The sequence below is a fragment of the Sturnus vulgaris genome, chromosome 2 (genome assembly GCF_052056855.1).
Source record: "Sturnus vulgaris isolate bStuVul1 chromosome 2, bStuVul1.hap1, whole genome shotgun sequence".
NCBI classification, from domain to species: Eukaryota; Metazoa; Chordata; class Aves; order Passeriformes; family Sturnidae; genus Sturnus; species Sturnus vulgaris.
The window spans coordinates 47,240,299-47,259,345 of record NC_142244.1 but is presented as its reverse complement, the minus strand read 5'-3'; the positions used below and the strand labels follow the sequence as shown (position 1 = coordinate 47,259,345).

Sequence of the window (19,047 nt, the reverse complement as noted above, 5' to 3'; positions counted from 1 at the left end):
GTAATAGTGAGAATGGTACAGATGTAAGCTGTATTGAATTCATACATACATGGAGTGCACATCCTTGCTGCTTCTAATGAGAACTTCTTCTCTTTGAAGGCTGACACCCAAGATTGGATTTCCTTGGAGCGAAATAAGAAACATCTCTTTTAATGACAAAAAATTTGTCATAAAGCCAATTGACAAAAAGGCCCCTGTAAGTAGTGTGTACAGTAGTATCACTTGCTGTATGAAGGGATTTAAAATTGCAAGGACTTGCTCTGGCATTAAGGCATGAGTGGATATTGGTGACATTTATTACTTTTACTGATAGAATAGTCAGTAATCAAAAGAAAATGTTCATTTTGAAATATTGTATGTTTAATTTCTCTCTTTTCATTCTGTTTGATACCCCTAAATTGTTGGTTGGTTTTAAGTCAACTAATACTTTGTGATGTGTTGAAATGGCAGCATAAGGTGCTAAATTCTCTACCTCTTTCCTCTTTTGTTTTTCTTTTTTCTTTTTTTTTTTTTAAATTACAACAGCACATTTCATGAGACTTTCAAATGACTTTAGAATAGAGTAGAGAATAGTCTCATTTTTTAAAGTTTTAAATAATTTTATATAAACCAGCTAATTTTGGATTATTCCAGGTGCAAGTTTAAATTTATCTTACAAGTTTCTGACAGTAACTAGATTTATAGATTATGGCGTTTGCTTGTTCAAAATACCAGAATACTTGTAAGTGTTCATTTAACCAATGCCAGAATGAAGTAATGATTTGAATCTTGTCATAAGTGTATTTTTTTTAGGTTAATAGATATACTGGAATTACTTTTTTTCCTAGGATTTTGTTTTTTATGCACCTCGTCTGAGAATTAACAAGCGAATTTTGGCACTGTGTATGGGAAATCATGAATTGTACATGAGGCGGAGGAAACCTGATACAATTGAAGTGCAACAGATGAAGGCCCAAGCTAGAGAAGAGAAACATCAGAAACAATTGGAAAGGTAATTAACAAACTTCCATGAAACAGAAAAAATTTCTACCTCTTTAAGATGTCATAGAATATCGTGTATCTTAGAACTCTAGTAAAGAGAGAACTGCTTTTCTTTCTGCACTATGTTAGCAGGTTTGTGAATTGGCATGGTTCCCCTGTCTTAATATAAAACGTTATCTTTTTTGAGCTTTCAGCACAGTAAGAGTAGCTGTACTGTTTTTCCCCGTTACGTATTTTGTGCAAGTCTTACTTCTCTGTTGCTTCATTCTTAGAGAATTTTATACTCCTGGGGTGAGCCCTTAAAGCAAGTTCCGTGAAGAATGTCCTGACTTACCTTTTGTGTATTTAAAAAATACTGTTGCCATTTCTAGCCCAGATGAAACATCATGTCTAAAATGCAGATATAATTGTGGATTTACCTGGCTGAGCCATAACTAAGGTTGATTATCAGTTCTGTTTATAAATTGCTTTTCTCTACAGTATTTTGAAGCAGAAACTGAATTAGAAGCCGTTTAAAATTGTCCTTCCCTGCTAGCTGAGTAAACTGAGAAATTGGCTACTTGCATCCAAAGAGTACCATTTAACATGTTGGAGAGTGAAAAAACCTTTTTACTACTTTTTTTCAGGGCACAATTAGAAAATGAGAAGAAAAAAAGGGAGATAGCAGAAAAGGAAAAGGAAAGAATAGAGCGTGAAAAGGAGGAATTAATGGAGCGCTTAAGACAAATTGAGGAGCAAACAATGAAAGCTCAGAAAGGTGAGGTCATAGATTTCTTAAATCTGGTGACAGTGTTTAGTTTAGCTGAGTAGTTCAGTTCTACAATTCGTGTGGGGAGGGCTAAATTTCTTTTACTAATAGTGACAAGAATTTAGTGGGTTTTATTTGGTATGAGAGACATTCTTTTTTAGTGTTTAAATGATGGTGTGCATGCTTTTGTCTGTATCTTTTTAATATAAAACCGATTTCTAATACAGGAAAAGTTTTGATTATTAAAAAGAAAATTAATGCATATACACAGTTAAATTCAGAATTATGAAATGCTTAAAGTGCTGAACACCTGGAGTTGAAAGGTTCCTTCCTCATTTCTTATTCCCTTGTAAAATTTGAGAAATTGAAAACTAAAGTGTTGTCAGACATGAGTGACAAATGATTTTTTTTTTGTGTGTGTGTGTGTTTAATCACCCTGCAGAGTCCCTGCCTCCATGACTTCCAGTCCCTCCTCTCCATGTTTGTTTTTTTTTTTCCTACTTCAGGTTTGGTTCACATTCATAAAAATTTTGTCGCTCCTTTCTTTACTTAACTCTTGACTTCAAGTATCATAAAGAGAATCGCTGATTAACTGTGTGCAAATAAATTACATTTATTTGTAAATGGCACTGCTCTTCAGCTCTACTCCTGCATTTTTCAATCTTTAATTGCAGAACAGGTTGGACACATCCAGACAGGTAACACACTAACTGTGCCATGGAATTGTTTAGGGAGAGCTATTTCACCCAGGTCAAAACAATGTCAGGGTGATTCTGGAGGTTTGTCAATACACGTTTTCTCATAACTTTGTAAGCAATGTAAGCAATGTATCCTAATTTCTGATGCAATACAGAATGTTAATGTGTTGTTGGTCTTTTTAGCCTTCTGTGCACACATGGAAAATTATATAAATGGTCTGTGTTAATTTTGTGTTCTCCATCTTCATGTGAGGATTTGTTTGAGTAGTGTTTTATTTAATTTGTAGAACCCCATATACTTGTGATGCTGTTAATTTAATTTTATAACTGAAGTAGTAGTGGGCCTAGGAAACCAACTGAAGAATAATGGTTACATTGCTACTTAAAACTAGAAGTGCAAAGATGAAGCACATGTCAGCGTACCTGGAGAGGTGCTTTTATAGTATTAAAGCTTATGGTGAAGGCAAATGGATTGTTGGAAAAAATGAGTGGTTGTTTAGGTTTTTTGTTGAAGGAGGATCTATGATAGCTGTGCCTAGCAAAGACCATAGTGGAAATTTTATCGTTAGAACCAGGAAAGAGCTTTAGAAAGACTTTTTTTCATGGTCACCTACTTTTTCTCGTTAGGGGAGGAGAATAATTTTGTGTAAACCTAACCGTGCAGTACTCCTAGATTATTACTTCTTCCTATTTTATTAAGGGTTCTGCCCTTTCGATTTCAGTATTTTGCTATGTAGGCAACTAGGCAGCTATTATCTCTCCCTTGATTTTAAATTTTCCCCCTCTGATGTACAGAGAATTTTTCTTACCCTTCCATTGGGTCTTAAGTCATTCTGCTGAAGGCATGTGGCTAAATTTTCAGCTGCAATTAAGGAATCTGTCAGGCATTTCAATAAGGAAGGTTTTTTTTCTCTCTTTAAGAGTGATTTGATGCACATAAAATATCCTCATAGTAGGAACATGTGCATGTATATGTACATGTATTTGGATGTTTAGTTTTATCAGCAAGGTGACACTTTTCTGAAACATTAGGCTGTCAGAAATGTCAGATGAGATGAAGTATATCCAAAGAATGTCTTAAAGTGGAGGGGAAACCAGACATGGAATAGAGCTCTGGGTGATGTGCTCAACAGCTTTTCTTGAGGTGGTCTTGTAATTCTGGGTTAGTGTTCTAGGCTACTTTATTTTGGTCATATGACAGCTGGCATCTGTGATGCATATGAGGAAGAGATAGGTAGTGATACCTTGTCTGCAAACTTTCCTCTTGGCAGAGCTAGAGGAACAGACTCGAAGAGCTCTAGAACTGGATCAAGAACGGAAGCGTGCAAAAGAGGAAGCAGAACGCTTGGAAAAAGAGCGTCGAGCAGCTGAAGTAGCCAAAGCTGCTCTAGCCAAGCAGGCAGCTGACCAAATGAAGAACCAGGAGCAGCTAGTAAGAAACTTCGGGTTTTTTTTCCTCAAAATAGGCTTAAAATTGGAAAAGACAGTTCAAAATTTAGCCTTTACCCTTGTTTATGTCAAATGAAGAAGAACATTGAAACACAGAAGTACTTGAGATACTGTTAGAGAGTGTTGTGGGAACTGTTTTAGAAAACTGCATTAGACTTGCCACTCCTTTGCAAGACAAAAATAAAACCCTGGACCTGTAGGAGATTAAAAGATGACCACCACCTTTCAGACTGACAACACCTATTACATTCTCTTTCTAATAGTGTCAGACTTATCCAGCTGAGAACAAGAGTAGCTTTCTTCTGCAGCCCGCTGGGAAGCCTGTTCTCTGAGGCAGGCCTGTTCTGAAGCTTGATGGTGGTTGGGGGAAAGTTGATGACACTGGGGTTTGTTGGGTATTTTTGTTGCTTTTTCTCTCCCTTTGCCAGTATTTGCAGTGTCTTCTCACATTCTGTGTTAGACTACTTCTAACTCAAGATTTGTGCATAATAATCAAGAAAGTCGTGAAAATAGAAGAAATGATTTCTCAACTATAAATGAGCTTTTGATTTTCTGTAAGGTTAGCACATAGTTCTGATAGCAAGATTTAGCTTTAGTACTGAGATTATGATCCAGAATTGTAATCTTGATGATGGGACCATTAAATTTGTATTAGACTGAAATAGCCTGAAATGCTTGTTTGTAATGACAGCTTGCTGTTTCCCAGCAAGCTTTGGAAGTGCAGAAGATAATTTTTTTTCTGGACTTATTTCCGTTAGGCAAGTGCACTCTGAGTCATTCCCTCTGTCATGTATGCTTAAAATTTCTATTTTTCACAGAGAAGTGATAGATGGTAACTAACTCTTTTCAAGCTGGATCATAGCAAAGGCTCTGTTTTCTTCTACTGCAAAGCCAGACTGATACAAAATTAAAACTTCTACTTTGTTCTTTTGTTTGTTTCAGGCAGCAGAAATTGCTGAATTCACAGCCAAGATTGCACTTCTAGAGGAGGCCAAGAAAAAGAAAGAAGAGGAAGCTTCAGAATGGCAGCACAAAGTAATGAGCTCATTCTGTGTGAAGTCAGAACTTCAAAGAAACTGAGGGAAATGAGTGCGGAGATCTCACTAGAAGTCCGTGGGGTCAAATCTCTCTCTTTCCCTTAGGCTTCAGAAAAGTCTTTCTTAAGGGTTTTTGTCCTCCAGTCTACTGAAGCCAGCCTATGCTTCTGTTTAACTCATTTCTTGATATTACATAGTCATGAAGCAGGGGGGAAACTCATCACAAAGGTATGGTCAGAGATGAGAAATGGCTTCCTTTTGTGTGATGATGAAATAGATCGGAGCTTTGTGTTAGAGAGAAAAACATAGGAGGTGTATAAAATCATGAGATTTGATAGAAAGATAACCAAAACAGTTTAATAAAGACATGTGAAATGCAACTGGACAAAAATTTAAAGCAAAGTATTTCTTCATAAAATCTGTAATTAGCTATGGAATGTGAATAGTTACTGTGCATGGGTTCCAGAAGGAGTTGAACAAATTTTCATGAGTTCTGGTTAAGTATGAAATTTGAAGACATCACCTTTGATCTAGGAAATCCCCGAGCCTTAAATTTCAGGAAGCTGGGAAAGTTAGAAAACAATCGGTATTCTTGCCCTATTCTTTCACTTTTCTCTTGTCTACTGCTGGAAGTAAGCTGGACTCTAGTACAGCTTATTTTGAGCCATATCTGGTTTTTACTCTGTGTCTCTATTTGACAATTTTCAGTGTGTAAGCCAGTCATGTCACTTATAAAGAACAGTTTCATGTGTCTTGAGAACATCTCAAATATTTATTTTTATTTTTCTGACTCTTGATAAATAATTTTAAAAGATGCTAAGTAGTGTTTACTGTATTCAGGCTTTTGCAGCCCAAGAGGACTTGGAAAAGACCAAAGAAGAATTGAAATCTGTGATGTCTGCTCCTCCTCCACCTCCACCCCCACCAGTTATTCCTCCAACAGAGAATGAACACGATGAACATGATGAGAACAATGCTGAAGCCAGTGCAGAACTGTCTTCTGATGGCGTCATGAATCACAGGAGTGAGGAAGAACGGGTAACAGAAACACAGAAAAATGAACGTGTTAAGAAACAGCTCCAGGTAATGAAGATTCATAGTTGTATCAACACAATTCAGGCTTTGGGTTTTCATCCTTCTTTTGTAAGAAATTTCACTGACATTATGGTCTGCCAAGGAAACAGCTTCTTTATCATTTATTAGGTTTATTACCAATTTACCAACCAATATAATTCATAATGTTCTAAAAGTGGAATATATAGAAATACTGGATGTAAGATTGTGCTTTATAGCTTAAAAGTGTGAGTGTGCTATTGCATTGGCCAGTAAACATTTCTAATAATTACATGATTTCCAGAACTCGGCATATTAAAACATAATGCTTTCCTTTTCCAATACCAAAACTCATTAAGTGATATGAACAGATGCTTGCTTGATAGTATTTGTTTGTACTCATTCACAGGTGTTGTAAATGCAAAAAGTCAAATTGCACCCATTTTGGATTACTCTTATTTCCCTGAGACAGAGCAAGTCCTCCCAGGCTGTGTCTTTCTCCTTGAAGCACAATAATCTATAATAGTGGTAGCCCTTTTCCTGATTATGAAATGTTTATTTGGGAAGAAAACAGAAGAAAAGGAAAGCTGCTACTTTGTCTGGCAGCATTGTCTTTGTAGTGTGTATGGTGTAGTATTCTTGCTTGGTCAGTCACTGATCAGATCAGGGAGATAAGTCTTTAGTTAAACAAAAATTGAAAAATAAGGTCGTTTTCCTGCTTTATCCTGCTGGTGCCTTTCTTCTTGGATTTTGTGGTGTATGAGGCTGGTTTTTTTGTTTTTTTTTTTTAGTAGTTTGATGCTTACACTCATGTAAGGAAAGAATCCTATGCTCTCCTTATCTTTCCTTCTGCATTCCTTTTGGTAGACCTCACAAGTTACTGAGGAGCACAACAAGCATTCCATAGGTTGGCATTCAAGAAATTTTTATCCAGATTGCAGAATAGTTGTTATCAGAAACTCCAGAACTGTTAAAGGATTAGTCAAAGCACTTAAATTTAAATATTTTATTCAACAGGCTTTAAGTTCAGAGTTGGCTCAAGCCAGAGATGAAACCAAGAAAACACAAAACGATGTCCTTCATGCTGAGAATGTTAAAGCAGGCCGCGATAAGTACAAGACTCTCCGGCAAATCCGACAAGGCAATACAAAGCAGCGTATTGATGAGTTTGAAGCAATGTGAGAGCTGGTATTTTGCATATATGTTCCTCGTAAAGCTGAACCACCAACAGAGAAAAAAACCAGGCCTTTGCAGATTTGATGGATTGCACCCCACTTTGCCAAAGCACTTAATACCAGGTTGACTACAGTGACTAGAAGACAAATTTAGGGGAAGCTATTCAACAGTAAGGCAGTCTGTTTAACCCTAGGTTTTGGGTGGGGGGAGGGTGTGGAGGTTAATAGCAGGTTTTTCCCCATTGTGTTTTCAGTTTCATTTTTTGTTTTTTTTCCCCCCTTTGGAAACAGATGTGAAGTATATAATGACTGACAAATGTATATATTGCTTAAACAATAAGAAGTAGAAAGAAGAATGGAGCTGTACCTAAACTGGATAGGTAATAATTGAAGTACGAAGTTTGAAATTAGTTTTCAATGTAGCTACTCCATCAAGAGTTTGATATTGCTCACTTTCAGTTTTGGTTGTTTTTTTCTTGTTTTGAGGGGTTTTGTGTTTGGTTTTGTTTTGTTTTTTTTTCCTCCCAAGTGAAATTCTTTGGTGTTTCATGTCCTGTCATCATTGATGGTTTTCTTTGCCTGCCTGTTCACAAAGGTCTGGATGGCAGGTGGTAGTTCCAGGAAATTTTTTTTAATGGAACACTACCTGTGGGCAGCACATGACTGCTGATAGGCTTGACTAAGTATTGCTTTTCCTAGCTGATTATTTTAGATGTGCAAAATGTTCCAATGCAGCAAAGAGGGGAAAAAATAAACAAGCTTTATGTGCTATTTGCTTGTAATTATTTGCAGTAGGGAGACCTGGACCTTTCTGGCAAGGGAGCATATGAAAACATCAGTCCCAGGGAGGGGACAGTATCCTACCTCACTACTATGTACATGATGACTGGTCCTTCAAACACCATGAAAAAACTGTTTAAATTGACTGTCACTACAAAGTAACATCTCAGATTTCTAGGAGCCCTTACTCCTAGAATTTTATTTTGGAGTTTATGATGGATTTATAGTGCTAAATACTGTCTAACTGCCTTCTGTTGAGTTTAAATTGTAGAAGCATCTGGTGTGTTTTAAAGCTGTAACCTGTCACTGGTATACTATATTCCGGGAGGGGTGTAGAATGTGTGTGTCAGTCAGTTTGGGTTTCAAATATAAAATGAAACTTCCGAGAATTGGAGTAAAAGTGTGTGTAGCTTCAGTTTTCAGTGAAGCTAGTATTTTAATTGTCGTATCTGATGTCAGATTATTAAGTCCTTTCCCTCTTGAAAAGGAAACCTGTTATTTTGAGAAATTTGCTTAGAAATTGAACTTTAGTGATAACTTCACAGTTAATGTGGACTTCACTTACTCCCTATGTTAGAGTACCCCAGTAAATATCGACAGTGGAAGAACCTAGGTTTCTCTGAGGATGGTTCAGCTTTTTTTCTGTTTGTTATTATGCACTCATAAATTTACACTTATCTATTAAAATTTGCCATTTTATTAAACATTTTTTCCATGCACAATAGGTCTAAATTTCTCATGAACAGTCCGAACTAAGTTTGGGGGCTTTTTTTGTGGAGTAGAAGTTTGGCTATGTGGGGTGACATCATGAAAATTAAATAAAGATACATTAATATATTTTTGGTTTGTGGGGCTAAACATATCTGCTTGACCTTGAAGACTGATGTGCAGATGCTGTGCACATGCTTCAAAATGCTGCTTGGTGGAAGTTGGTGTTTCAACTTGCAGTGCATTGTAAGAACAGTTTTTGTTTCACAGGCTTCATACACTGAAGCTTAAGCAAATTTTGGAAGTATTTGAACAGTTTGCCATGGCAGGTGAAATACTGTGCTTCCAGTGAGTTTTCATTTTTTCCTGAAAAGTGTGCACTAACACTGATCCATCAGTTTCAGTGTTGGGAAAAAACATCAGTAAAGATTGTTGTTCATAAATCTACAACATGTAGAGTAGGGCTAAATGGATTAGATCCATTTATAAAGCTGTGTGGGTTTTTTGTTTTTTTTTTTTTTTTTTATTCAAACAACCAGGAACAACCATTTGTAATACAGGTTTTCACAATGAACAAAGTGGTAATAGCTGCTGTCACCAGCAGTTGGGAACACTTACTGGTGCAGAAATACTAAGAATACATCTAATGATTACTTGGTGAAGTAATTTTCCACATGCTTTTTCCTTTAGCATCATGTTTTGTGTTGTACAATTAAGCTACAATTACATCTACTATTTTGGATAACATTCATTGGTTAACAATAAAGAGATACAGTTAATTTCTCTGAGGTCCATTGTTGTTATTTAATGCCCTTTTTTTCTGACAGCTTTACTGAGCACACTCCAATAGCCTCTCTTTCCAGAGCAGTGTAGAAATTTTGATCATATTTTTGTTTCACACTCTGATCAGAATGAAATAAAAAATCAAATTGTATCCCTAAAGAATGGTATTTTGCTTAAGAAATTACCACATCCAGTTAGGAGGAAGCACTTGTGTTTGTCGATTCAAAACAGGATGTGAATCATCACAGCAAATTTGCTCTCTTGAGAACAGAGGGTAATTTGGCCGTATAAGAGCTCTGTGGGTAATGTAAGAACTTTCAATCACTGCCTGCATATTGCTTAGCCCCAGGTTAAATGAAATTTAGTTTAATGGGTCAATATCTTAATTATTATGAAACCCTGATCTGTTTGGGTTCTTGTTTCTTTTTTTTTTTTATTTTTTTTGCATACTGCACCTTGTAGAGGACAGTGCTGTCAAACACATACATGGCCATGTGTTTTAAACAATGGCAAGTTAATGGGCTTTTGAATTTCTCTAATACACTTGAAAAAGGCAGGAACAGTCCCATGTAAATAGGTGTACAAATAACTTGCTAAAATGTTCTCACATAAATTAGACCTCCTCTAAGGTGCCATTCCATTCTTTCTTGAATTTGTTTGGCCTTGCACTCAGCACAAGCACATGACCCTTTCTGTTGCTCCATAGGGCAGAATTGCCATGAGAAATTAACACTTGGTACTTGTAAATGTGTATATTTCTAGTTTGATACTTCCTTCTTGTTGGAGCCCCTCCTGCTGAAGCCTTAGCTCTGAGGTTTTTCACATGTTAGAGAGCTTCTGCATAGTAGATAGTTTCCCAATGTTGTGCTTGAAAGGGGAGGTAAGTGCTCTGACTATTTTTTCAAAAATACGCTCCTGAGGTGAAAAGGATGCAAAATAGTGCCACTATTTACAGACTATTACAATCAAACAGAATACCTTGTTGTGCAAGAAGATACTCTGTCTTCTTGGAGTAGTCCATTCTACACATCAAAACCTACATTTTCTGTCACTTGTACCAGTTTGGAAAGCATTATTGTGATTTTGGTTTTTTTCTAGAACATGTTCTCTAGGGTTTTTCAAATTACCTGCTTTGAGCACCTCTGAGGGAAAAGGAGGTTTGTTTTAAATGAGTTATTTCAAACTTCTGAAGAAAAAGTACCACAAATATTTTCTCTCAATTTTTAAAGAAAATATAGGTATTAAAATAATTACAACTTTTTGCTTTTGAAGATCTTTTGTACAAGCATTTTCCATGTGTGTTTACATATGGATAATCTAAAAAGTTGTTCTGCCTAAGGCGTCAGGGATTTTATCAAAGATGATGTATCCAAGTGGGCTGAGGTAGTTGATCCTCGTGTTTTTAAATGTACTTGGAGTAAAAATAGCAACATAAAATTGAAAGCTTCCTTACAAAAGAGCAAAGTTCACTTATTAATAGAAGTTGCCTCAGACACATCATTTAATTTATCTTGACTGGGAGATAAGATTTTCCTGGAAAATATAATACATGTCAATGTATCAGCATACAAACTGTAGTGATTTCTTTGACTCCTTCAGGGCACATTCTGCTGCCTGTGCTTGTAGGTGGAGAGAACCTGCTTCCCAGTGGGAATGCTGTGCTGCCTGCGTGGCTGAGGAGATGCTTCTGGCTGGCGGCCGTGGGCACCTGCCAAGAGCTGTGTCCCACTGGCTCTGTTCCCAAGAGCACAGTCCAGTGCCTTTCCTCCCCACAAAATGGGACTGCAGGCAGGGGAGTTCTGCCTGGCTGCTCCTTTTCCCGGTTTGGGGACCCAGTCAGCAGCAAGGGGCAACTTAAAGCTGAAGGGCTGGTGTGACGGCAGAGGGCTCAAGGAGGGGAGAAAACCCCAAATGCAAATGTGCACTGGATTCCCTTACTGTCTCCTTTATTAAGTATACTTGTGTGGAGGACTCCTTTTCAATGTAGTCCTGTGGCAGGTGTGTGACCAATAATCTGTTTAGCAAATTTAGCAGCCAATTTTCTGGAACAAGTTGCCCTTTTCATTTCACTGAGCTGAGTCTACATCCATAGGCATAGGCCAATTGTCTGATTTTGTTTTGATTCATGGAGTTTGTCACTTATGTTCGCTTTACTGTCTGAGTTGATAAACTGCCACTTTGGAGTGCTATTAAAGAAGCTTTGCTTTGCTTTGCTTTGCCTTTTTCTTCCTCCCACCCAAGAGATTGCTGCCATATCAAATGTATATGTTTTGTTCAATGTGAATGAAGTGGGCTCACCAAACCCAAAAGGCTTTCTCACCAAGCTATCAGATTTCTTCAGAAGGGACCACAATACTTGCAGCAGTGCCTCAGGAAGAGACACATTTTATGGCCACATAGCTCATAGTTTAGGGAATGACAAAGTTAGCAGGAGGAAACGGAGCATTTTGAATTGCTGGTATTCCATGAGGTGTTTATATTGGCTTTTGGAAATAATATGTCAAGAGTGTTTCTATTCACAGCAGTAGGCTTTAGGCAGCAGAAGAAACGAGGGGAGATGGAAATGCACATCAAAGGAGGCGGCCTGGCTGGTGCAAATGTTCCTAATGCACGTGTGCATAAGAGTTAATGTTTTCCTGTGCTCTGGATAAGTGGATCAGGTGAAAAGAAATCAAGCTCAGAGGTAGGACAATTGCATTGCTTTTTCTGCTTATTTGTTTTGGGTTGGTTTTTTTTTTTGTTTGTTTCTTTGTTTGCTTTTAAGCTACCTTATTTACAGAAGAGGAGTTGCAATTATTTGAAGGCTTTTAGAAAGCCTGCTGCCCAGCACTAAAACGTCTTGGAGTTCTTAAGGCCACGTGTTCCCAGCCTGGCCTCTGTGTTTTAACTTCCTCTGCAGTGTGGTAATTTTGCCCCAGCGCGTTTCTGCAGTGCCAGGAGCCGTGCACATGCAGGGTTCTGCTGCCCCACTGCTTGTTCCAGCAACACGAAACCCATGTGTGCCCCTGTGAAACAGTAATTGCTCCACAGCCCTGCGGCTGCCTACACTCAGCTCCCCGGATCTTGTATCCACAGCTCCCTACAGCCTCAGCTTTCACACCTCTTATTCACCCTCAATTTCTTCTTTAAACCTGATACAGTATTTAACTTCTTAATCTGTGGCTTCAGTAACATTCTGCTAAACTGAGTTTATGGTGAATAGTTGACTGCTGTGTCAAATGCTTTCTTAAAATATCAATGAGCCACACTTTTATTCAAATAGCATATCTGATTAATTAATAATCTCTGTGAATATGGTAATTGCAGTTGTGTTGCCAAAAAGAGATTCATTTGCATTGAGACTAAGGCTCAAAACTTTTCTGCCTAGTGCATTTCAGTCTTCAGCAAAGTTGAAAGATAACATCCAGAATACACAGATGACTCAATCCTGCTGCTGCCTTTATTACTGGGAACAAATTCATTTATTACCAAGGGAGCAGATTCAGTGTTTGAGATTCAGGCAACCTTGTTTGCACATCAGAAGAAAAATCTAAAAATTATAAGAAACCTTCACACCATTAATCAGCACTCCAATGTTTGTTTCATGTCCTTGATAGTGTTTTGTCAGTTTAATTCACCTTTTGAATTCTTGGATCTCTTCTCTTGTGAGCAGTGTTTTGGGCATCTATCTAGATGCTCAGTGCCAGTTGTACTTTTCCATACCATTTGGAAACAGCTCGCTCTTCTACTGCATTTGGGATCTTAGTGTTGTTTTCAGCAAAGCCAGTGAACTCATCATCTTCAAATTTAGAACTATTACTGCTGCTTCTCAAAATAGTCTTTGGATTATTTTGGGTGCATGTTCTCTTATCAGACATGAATGGCATATGCCACCTTATAGCATAAATAATTGTTTTGTCTAGTTGATAATTGCTGGTAGCTTTCTGGAGAAAATGTCAGAAAAAAAATGTTTTAATGTAGAATCTGAATCATGGTGTTTATACCCATGAGGTTTAGCTTTGAGCCTAGCTCTGCTCATGTGCACAAGGGAGCATGTGGGAGAGAGAAGTTCTGTGCTTTCATTGTGTAGCTCATCTGGGTGTCTGGACTAGGCAGGAGAAAGCACTGGAGCGGGATTATTATTCCTGCTCAAACAGCAGAGCTGTCAGGCACAACTCATAGTGCTGCAGCTTTGCTTCTCTGCCCAACAGGTGTCCTGGATGTAAAAATAAACAGAAAAAAAAAAAAAAAGCAGCCATGAAATAGTTGGCTTTTCCTGTGGAGTCCTAAATAAAACGTATTTGTTATATTCCTGTCTGGCTTGAACCTTGTCTGCAGGTCACTCTTGTAAAAGCTGAACTCTGTAGTATAAGCACAGATACCTGAGAGCAGGAGTCAGGTATCCCATGGTTCTTCAGCCTGCCCTGTCTGTAATAAAGTGGTAGGTGTGGGGGGAAAATACCTGTCTCTGTTCATTTGAATAGAGGGCCATGAAAATAAATTCTGGAATTCTGCTTCTTTCTAGCAGTGGCTTCTGTATGCTTTGGGATGGCCCTTTCATATGTGCTTCTCCTAGTCTTCTTTGAACTCGTTCTTACATCTCACTTCTCTTTGCTGCTTTACTGCTTCGTTTGGGCTTGTCTTCGTTTTGTTGTTTTCTTTTTTTTTTTTTTCTTCTTGCTAATGTGTCTTTTATTTAATGCCTTTTATTTAATCTGAAGAACATATTTCAGTTTACATCACTGAGAGCTTCAATGCAATTAAATAACTTTGTTTCAATATGAGAATGCAAATTAAGACAGGGAAGGAAGATGTTGCATAATTACTAAAGACATTGTGAGAGTAAGTTTAAGCCTGAAGTCCTAGCAAAAAAGTATGTTGCACTTTGACTAATTAGACCTTAGACTCAAGGTGAAAAATGGAGGCAGGCAGCTAAGTATGGCAAGGTAGACTTCTCAAACTAATTTCATGGTAGAAAAATACTTTGTTAAAACTCACTTGGCTTTTAATTTGTTTGTACTTGCTGGATTATTTTGAGAGCACTACAGAAGAAAATATTGAATCATTCTTCAGCCATATTTCCCTCAATTATTTCTGTTGTAGCTTATTCCACCAATTTAAGAGTAAAAATGTTTTTTTTCCCTCTCCAGCAATTTTGTTAAATTATGTTTTGCCTATGACACCGAAATTATCTTTGCAATCTGGAGCTTAATGGAAGAAAGTATTTTCTGAGGGAAAAGTATCATGCTTTGTTTTGTGCTTAACTTAGCTTGATAATTTATATGTACGTATATATATGCACATATAGATAAAAAATATATAGCTAGCATGGTTAAACTGGAGATTTCTAATACAGCATGTGGCATCAGGCCTTGTAATGGCTGTATTAAAGTGAAATGTACAAGTTGCTACAGGAACTTTGATCTTGAATAGTTTTAAAAATGAGACTTTTTAAAACTGTGTTTAAAATACGATTTAAAAAAATACCACAGCAGGCAGAGTGAATATGGTTCAGTTTTGTTCTTTATCTCAAAATCTCTCCTTATCTGCATGTTTGATTTTAGCCACCTGTGAAAGCCAGCTAGCTGTTCCTGGAGATCTCTTAGTACCAGGAAACATTTCACTGGTTTCAGTGGTGCCTTCCCCACCTACAGTTTCACTCACTGACAGAAACCTTTTTCTTCTCCCCACCCATGTCCAGGAATTGCTGTCAGACTGCTAAAACACCAGTCTTAACCACATGCCTTATTTGCTTATGTCCAAGCCCTGGAAGTTCTTGCTGACTTTCTGTACCAGAAAATTATCTGTGAGGGAAACAGACTGTGGTATAGAATTTTGATGTTCCTACACGTTACATGCTGTACCTGCACTCATAAATGAAAAAAAAAAGCTATTGAAGGCTTCTTTCTTTTGAATAGCTGCTTATTCCCTATGCTTACTAATATCAAAGAGAATCTGGTTATTTACTGTTTTTCCTGATTAATTTTGCAGATTATTATGATGTATTGCTACTTACAGATTAAGTGTTTCTTTCTCTAAAACAATCAGAATGAATGTTCACAACAAAGGAATGTTCACATAGGAAGGTTGAATATAAAATACTGATTATTGTTTGCCTAGTCATAATATATTTAAAGGGAGTAATTTTCCAGAAAGAGAGCAATTTTCAAGCCACTTAAACAATGTTTTTTGAAACGTGTTTCCACTCAGTAAGTTTTGACTCATTGTAAAGATTTCCACCAGAGAACTTTAAACTTTAGGAGCGAAATAAATTTGAGAGAGATTTTTTATGCTGTCCTCACCTTTTGGAGGAAAAGGCTCATGCAAAGGAACAAACGGAATAAACTGAACTCCAGAACTTACACAGCAAACAGCACAAGTGCTGTGCTAAAAGGAAAATGTCTGAAATCATACTGGCTGTGATTGAATGTTCTACAAATACGTTCTATATTTGGTGTATTTGTGCACAAGGCATTTTATTTCAGCCATCTTTGGGAGCAGTTTTAACGTGATCTGTGTTGCACTCACATGTAGTTTGTCTTACCTGCAAGAGCGGATTGGTCCTTTAAAACTACTCCCTGGGTGGATTTTCAGTTAGGTTCTTTGTAATGCTAAAATTTGATACCAAAACTGAACTGCTGTGTGCAATAAATTCTCATAGAAGAGTCCATAGAGAGTTGGACCTGCTCCTCAAGCTGAAAGTCGGTGAAGATGGGTTCTGGGGGTCCCTGGGTGCCTTGGCCACAAGAATCATGGGTTTCTGATGCTTCCTCATTCTGCTGACACCTTAGGGGAAAAGTTCAGTCAGAAATTAAATGTGGAATAGGTATAGGAAGTGAAGTATGGCTCTTATGATGTTGCTGCATATTTCTATCTATTGTTTAGTATCTTTTTGCTAAATCTGTTTGATCTCTCTGTGTCTTTCTGTGCAGGTTACAAAAGTACGATCTCTTGCAACCCTTAGGATAGGAGCAAGGTAAAGATCTGCAGAAGACCTGGGGTCTGCCAAGGCCTGCTATTGCACTTCTGTAAATCTGGACAGTGTACAGTGCTTTAAATTAGGTGCCTGGTCTGTGAAGAGTTTTTGGAAGGACCAGGAAGTGCTGTTAAAACATTTCATTACTGTTGGATTCTCTCATGGTCTCTAAATCTTTCCTTTGTTGTCTTTTCCCAGGAGAAAATTAGCCATTTAAAGTATTTAAAGCTGTTGTTCTTTCCAGGAAAACAGGAAATAATACTAATATGTTAATCTTTAACTTGTAATGGGATGTGCTAGAGTAATGTGACCCTCCAAAGTGCTTGGGGCGTCCTGCAGGCTTTGTCCACAAGTGATGTAGTGTGGGAAGCCTGACTTGTATCCAGCCTGGGTAAAGGGAAATAACAGTAGATACTTTCCAAGTTTTATTGGTTTTCTACACAATTTCTAATAACCTTGATGATAACTAAACAGTGTCAGATAATTTTCTAATGTAAAAATCCCGGTTTAATATGTCTGTACATACTTTCCCAGTGTAAGCACCCGTTGCTCCTTGCCTTTTTGTATGCTGTCAGGATGTGCATACTGTGTGTACATAACTGCTGGACTGTGCACCTTGCACAAAAGCCTGAATAAATGGGTTTTAACGTTCATCCAAAGAATCACTATTCATTTGATCATCAATGCTAGTGGATTTTCTTTCATTTCTCAGAGAAGTTTTAATTCATTTTGTAGCACCAATCCAAAGTGGAGTTTCCAGGTAAATACCTTGTGCTATGACCAGGTAAGCTAATGAGAGGCTTTATTTACAAAGAATAGGTTACTCTTGAAGGAAAAAGACAACTGGTAATTAAGGAAGCTGTTAACTGAGTAGATAGACACCCGAATTATTCTCAAATCCAGCTAGCACCCCCTGGGAATATACCAAACCCTGGTATATTCTTCAGAGTGAGCTTTGTGTTCGTTGCAGTGCCTTCTTGCACAATGGCTCCTGCACCGGGAACTGTGCCAGTGTCAGCGCTGCCAAAGCCTCCGGCGTGTGCCCCAAATCATTGGGTGATAACTGCCCAAGGAAGAAGCTGCCCCGGGGCTCTGCAAGGTCCTATGGACCTGCGACCTGCCTTGTTGCTGTGCCTCCTGTAGGCCTCTGGCTTGGCTGTGTGCCCCTCCATCCTGGCAGGATTTGGAGCCGCATCCCCTCACCTCGGGACTGCAGGTGGGCAGGGTGGGCGGTGGGTCATGGCCAGTTTCCTGCTGAAACCCTTGCAGAGACAGGGGCTGTCGAGAAGGAAGCCTCTCCTGCCTCTGACTGGCACACCAGCAGCTGATGCAAGACCCTGGCTCAGCCCTTGGAAGACAAGGTTTGGGCTTAGGATGCCGAGTGGAATATAAAATCCAAAGCTGTGGAATTTCAGGGTCTGATTTGCACACATAGGCACCAGCACTGGGGTCTTGGGACTGGCTTGCTCAGCACTTGAGTGATTATTAAAAATTGTTTCTGCAGCCTCCCTCTCCCTGCATGACCCATGTAGGGACTTAGAGACGTTCCTGGTGCTCGGGGGGGCCAAGGCACAGTGGCCTCCCTGAGTTTTATGTCTAGCAAGTGTTTCTGCACTAGCTGCTGCTTGGAGCTACCTTCTTTAGCACTGTGCTTGCTTCAGGTACCAACAGTTAAAGGTAGTAAGACCCTTTCATGCAAATATATCTCCAGTACCACCACAAAATGTAGTTGAGGGTTTTGTCTAGTGCTGCCCTTGCTGCCTAGGATGCTTTTAAGCTTCTTTAGTCAGTGTTGAAGTTCTCTGGTGGAGGGGGAATTGGGCAAGATGAAGATTTTAAATAGCAACCAGGTTTAAAAACAGAAACAGGAAAATAGAGGTGCTGATATAGAGAAAGCTATGGGCTCCCTCTCACTGTTGATTGTAGCGTTGCTCAAACTGGGCTGGCCTGGCTCTGACAGGTCGGATTGGCGGCTCATTAGCTGGAACATGCCGGTTCGCACCTGCTGCCAGTAGCCAGCAGGAGCTGGGCTGGGAAGGATGGCAGCTCTCCCCCGGCAGCTGCTGGAGGACCCAGGCTGGGAACAGCGCTTGATCTGCTGCAGCAGCCGCTGTGGATGAGCCGAAATGGCTGAAAATGGTCACAGTCTGCCCTGGGGGGAAGGGGAAGGGGTGCGGTCCTGCCTCTGGTCCGACGCAGGGGGTTTCTCAGTCAACTCCGGGGCTGTCAGGATTTGGCCCTGGTGAGGATGTTATTGGAATTGCAGATTGGTATTTACCTGTAGGTAAAGGTCTGTCTGAAATGTTGTATGATGAAAAATGCTGTCCTGCAGGGAAGGAGAGAGTGAATTCGATCGTGCCTGTGAATGGCTGGCATCAAAGAGCGGTACCTGGTCTGTAAGGTAGAAAGCAACTTAATTGCCACTCGAAATGGTGGTGTCCTTCCTTGTCCCTCTCTCCTCCATGCTATTTTCACACTTGATGGCTGGCCAGCAGCTTTGCTTCTCCTTGCAGTTCATCCTGGGTCTTTCCTCTAAATTCACCAGTGGTCTCTGCATCTGTGCCTGCTGCAGGTGGCCCTGGCCAGGTGGGCAAGCAGTCACTGGGGTACAGACACCCTGAGTCTCGTAGCTCAGCCACCTCACTGCCCTGACTGCAGAGGGCAATGTTGTAAACCTGCA

At 39.0% G+C, this 19,047-nt stretch overlaps 1 protein-coding gene across 1 annotated transcript in view; it reads left to right on the top strand.

Moving 5' to 3' along the window:
• RDX (radixin) overlaps window positions 1-17,020 on the top strand; it is a 44,722-nt gene extending 27,702 nt beyond the window's left edge. The window contains exons 8-15 of the mRNA XM_014877629.2: window positions 100-196; window positions 828-991; window positions 1,608-1,738; window positions 3,699-3,859; window positions 4,819-4,911; window positions 5,754-5,996; window positions 6,984-7,144; window positions 16,324-17,020. Of these exons, the coding sequence (XP_014733115.2) occupies window positions 100-196; window positions 828-991; window positions 1,608-1,738; window positions 3,699-3,859; window positions 4,819-4,911; window positions 5,754-5,996; window positions 6,984-7,144; window positions 16,324-16,360 (1,087 nt within the window). The 3' untranslated portion in view covers window positions 16,361-17,020. The remainder of the gene's footprint in view (window positions 1-99; window positions 197-827; window positions 992-1,607; window positions 1,739-3,698; window positions 3,860-4,818; window positions 4,912-5,753; window positions 5,997-6,983; window positions 7,145-16,323) is intronic.
• Window positions 17,021-19,047: the final 2,027 nt, after the last annotated feature.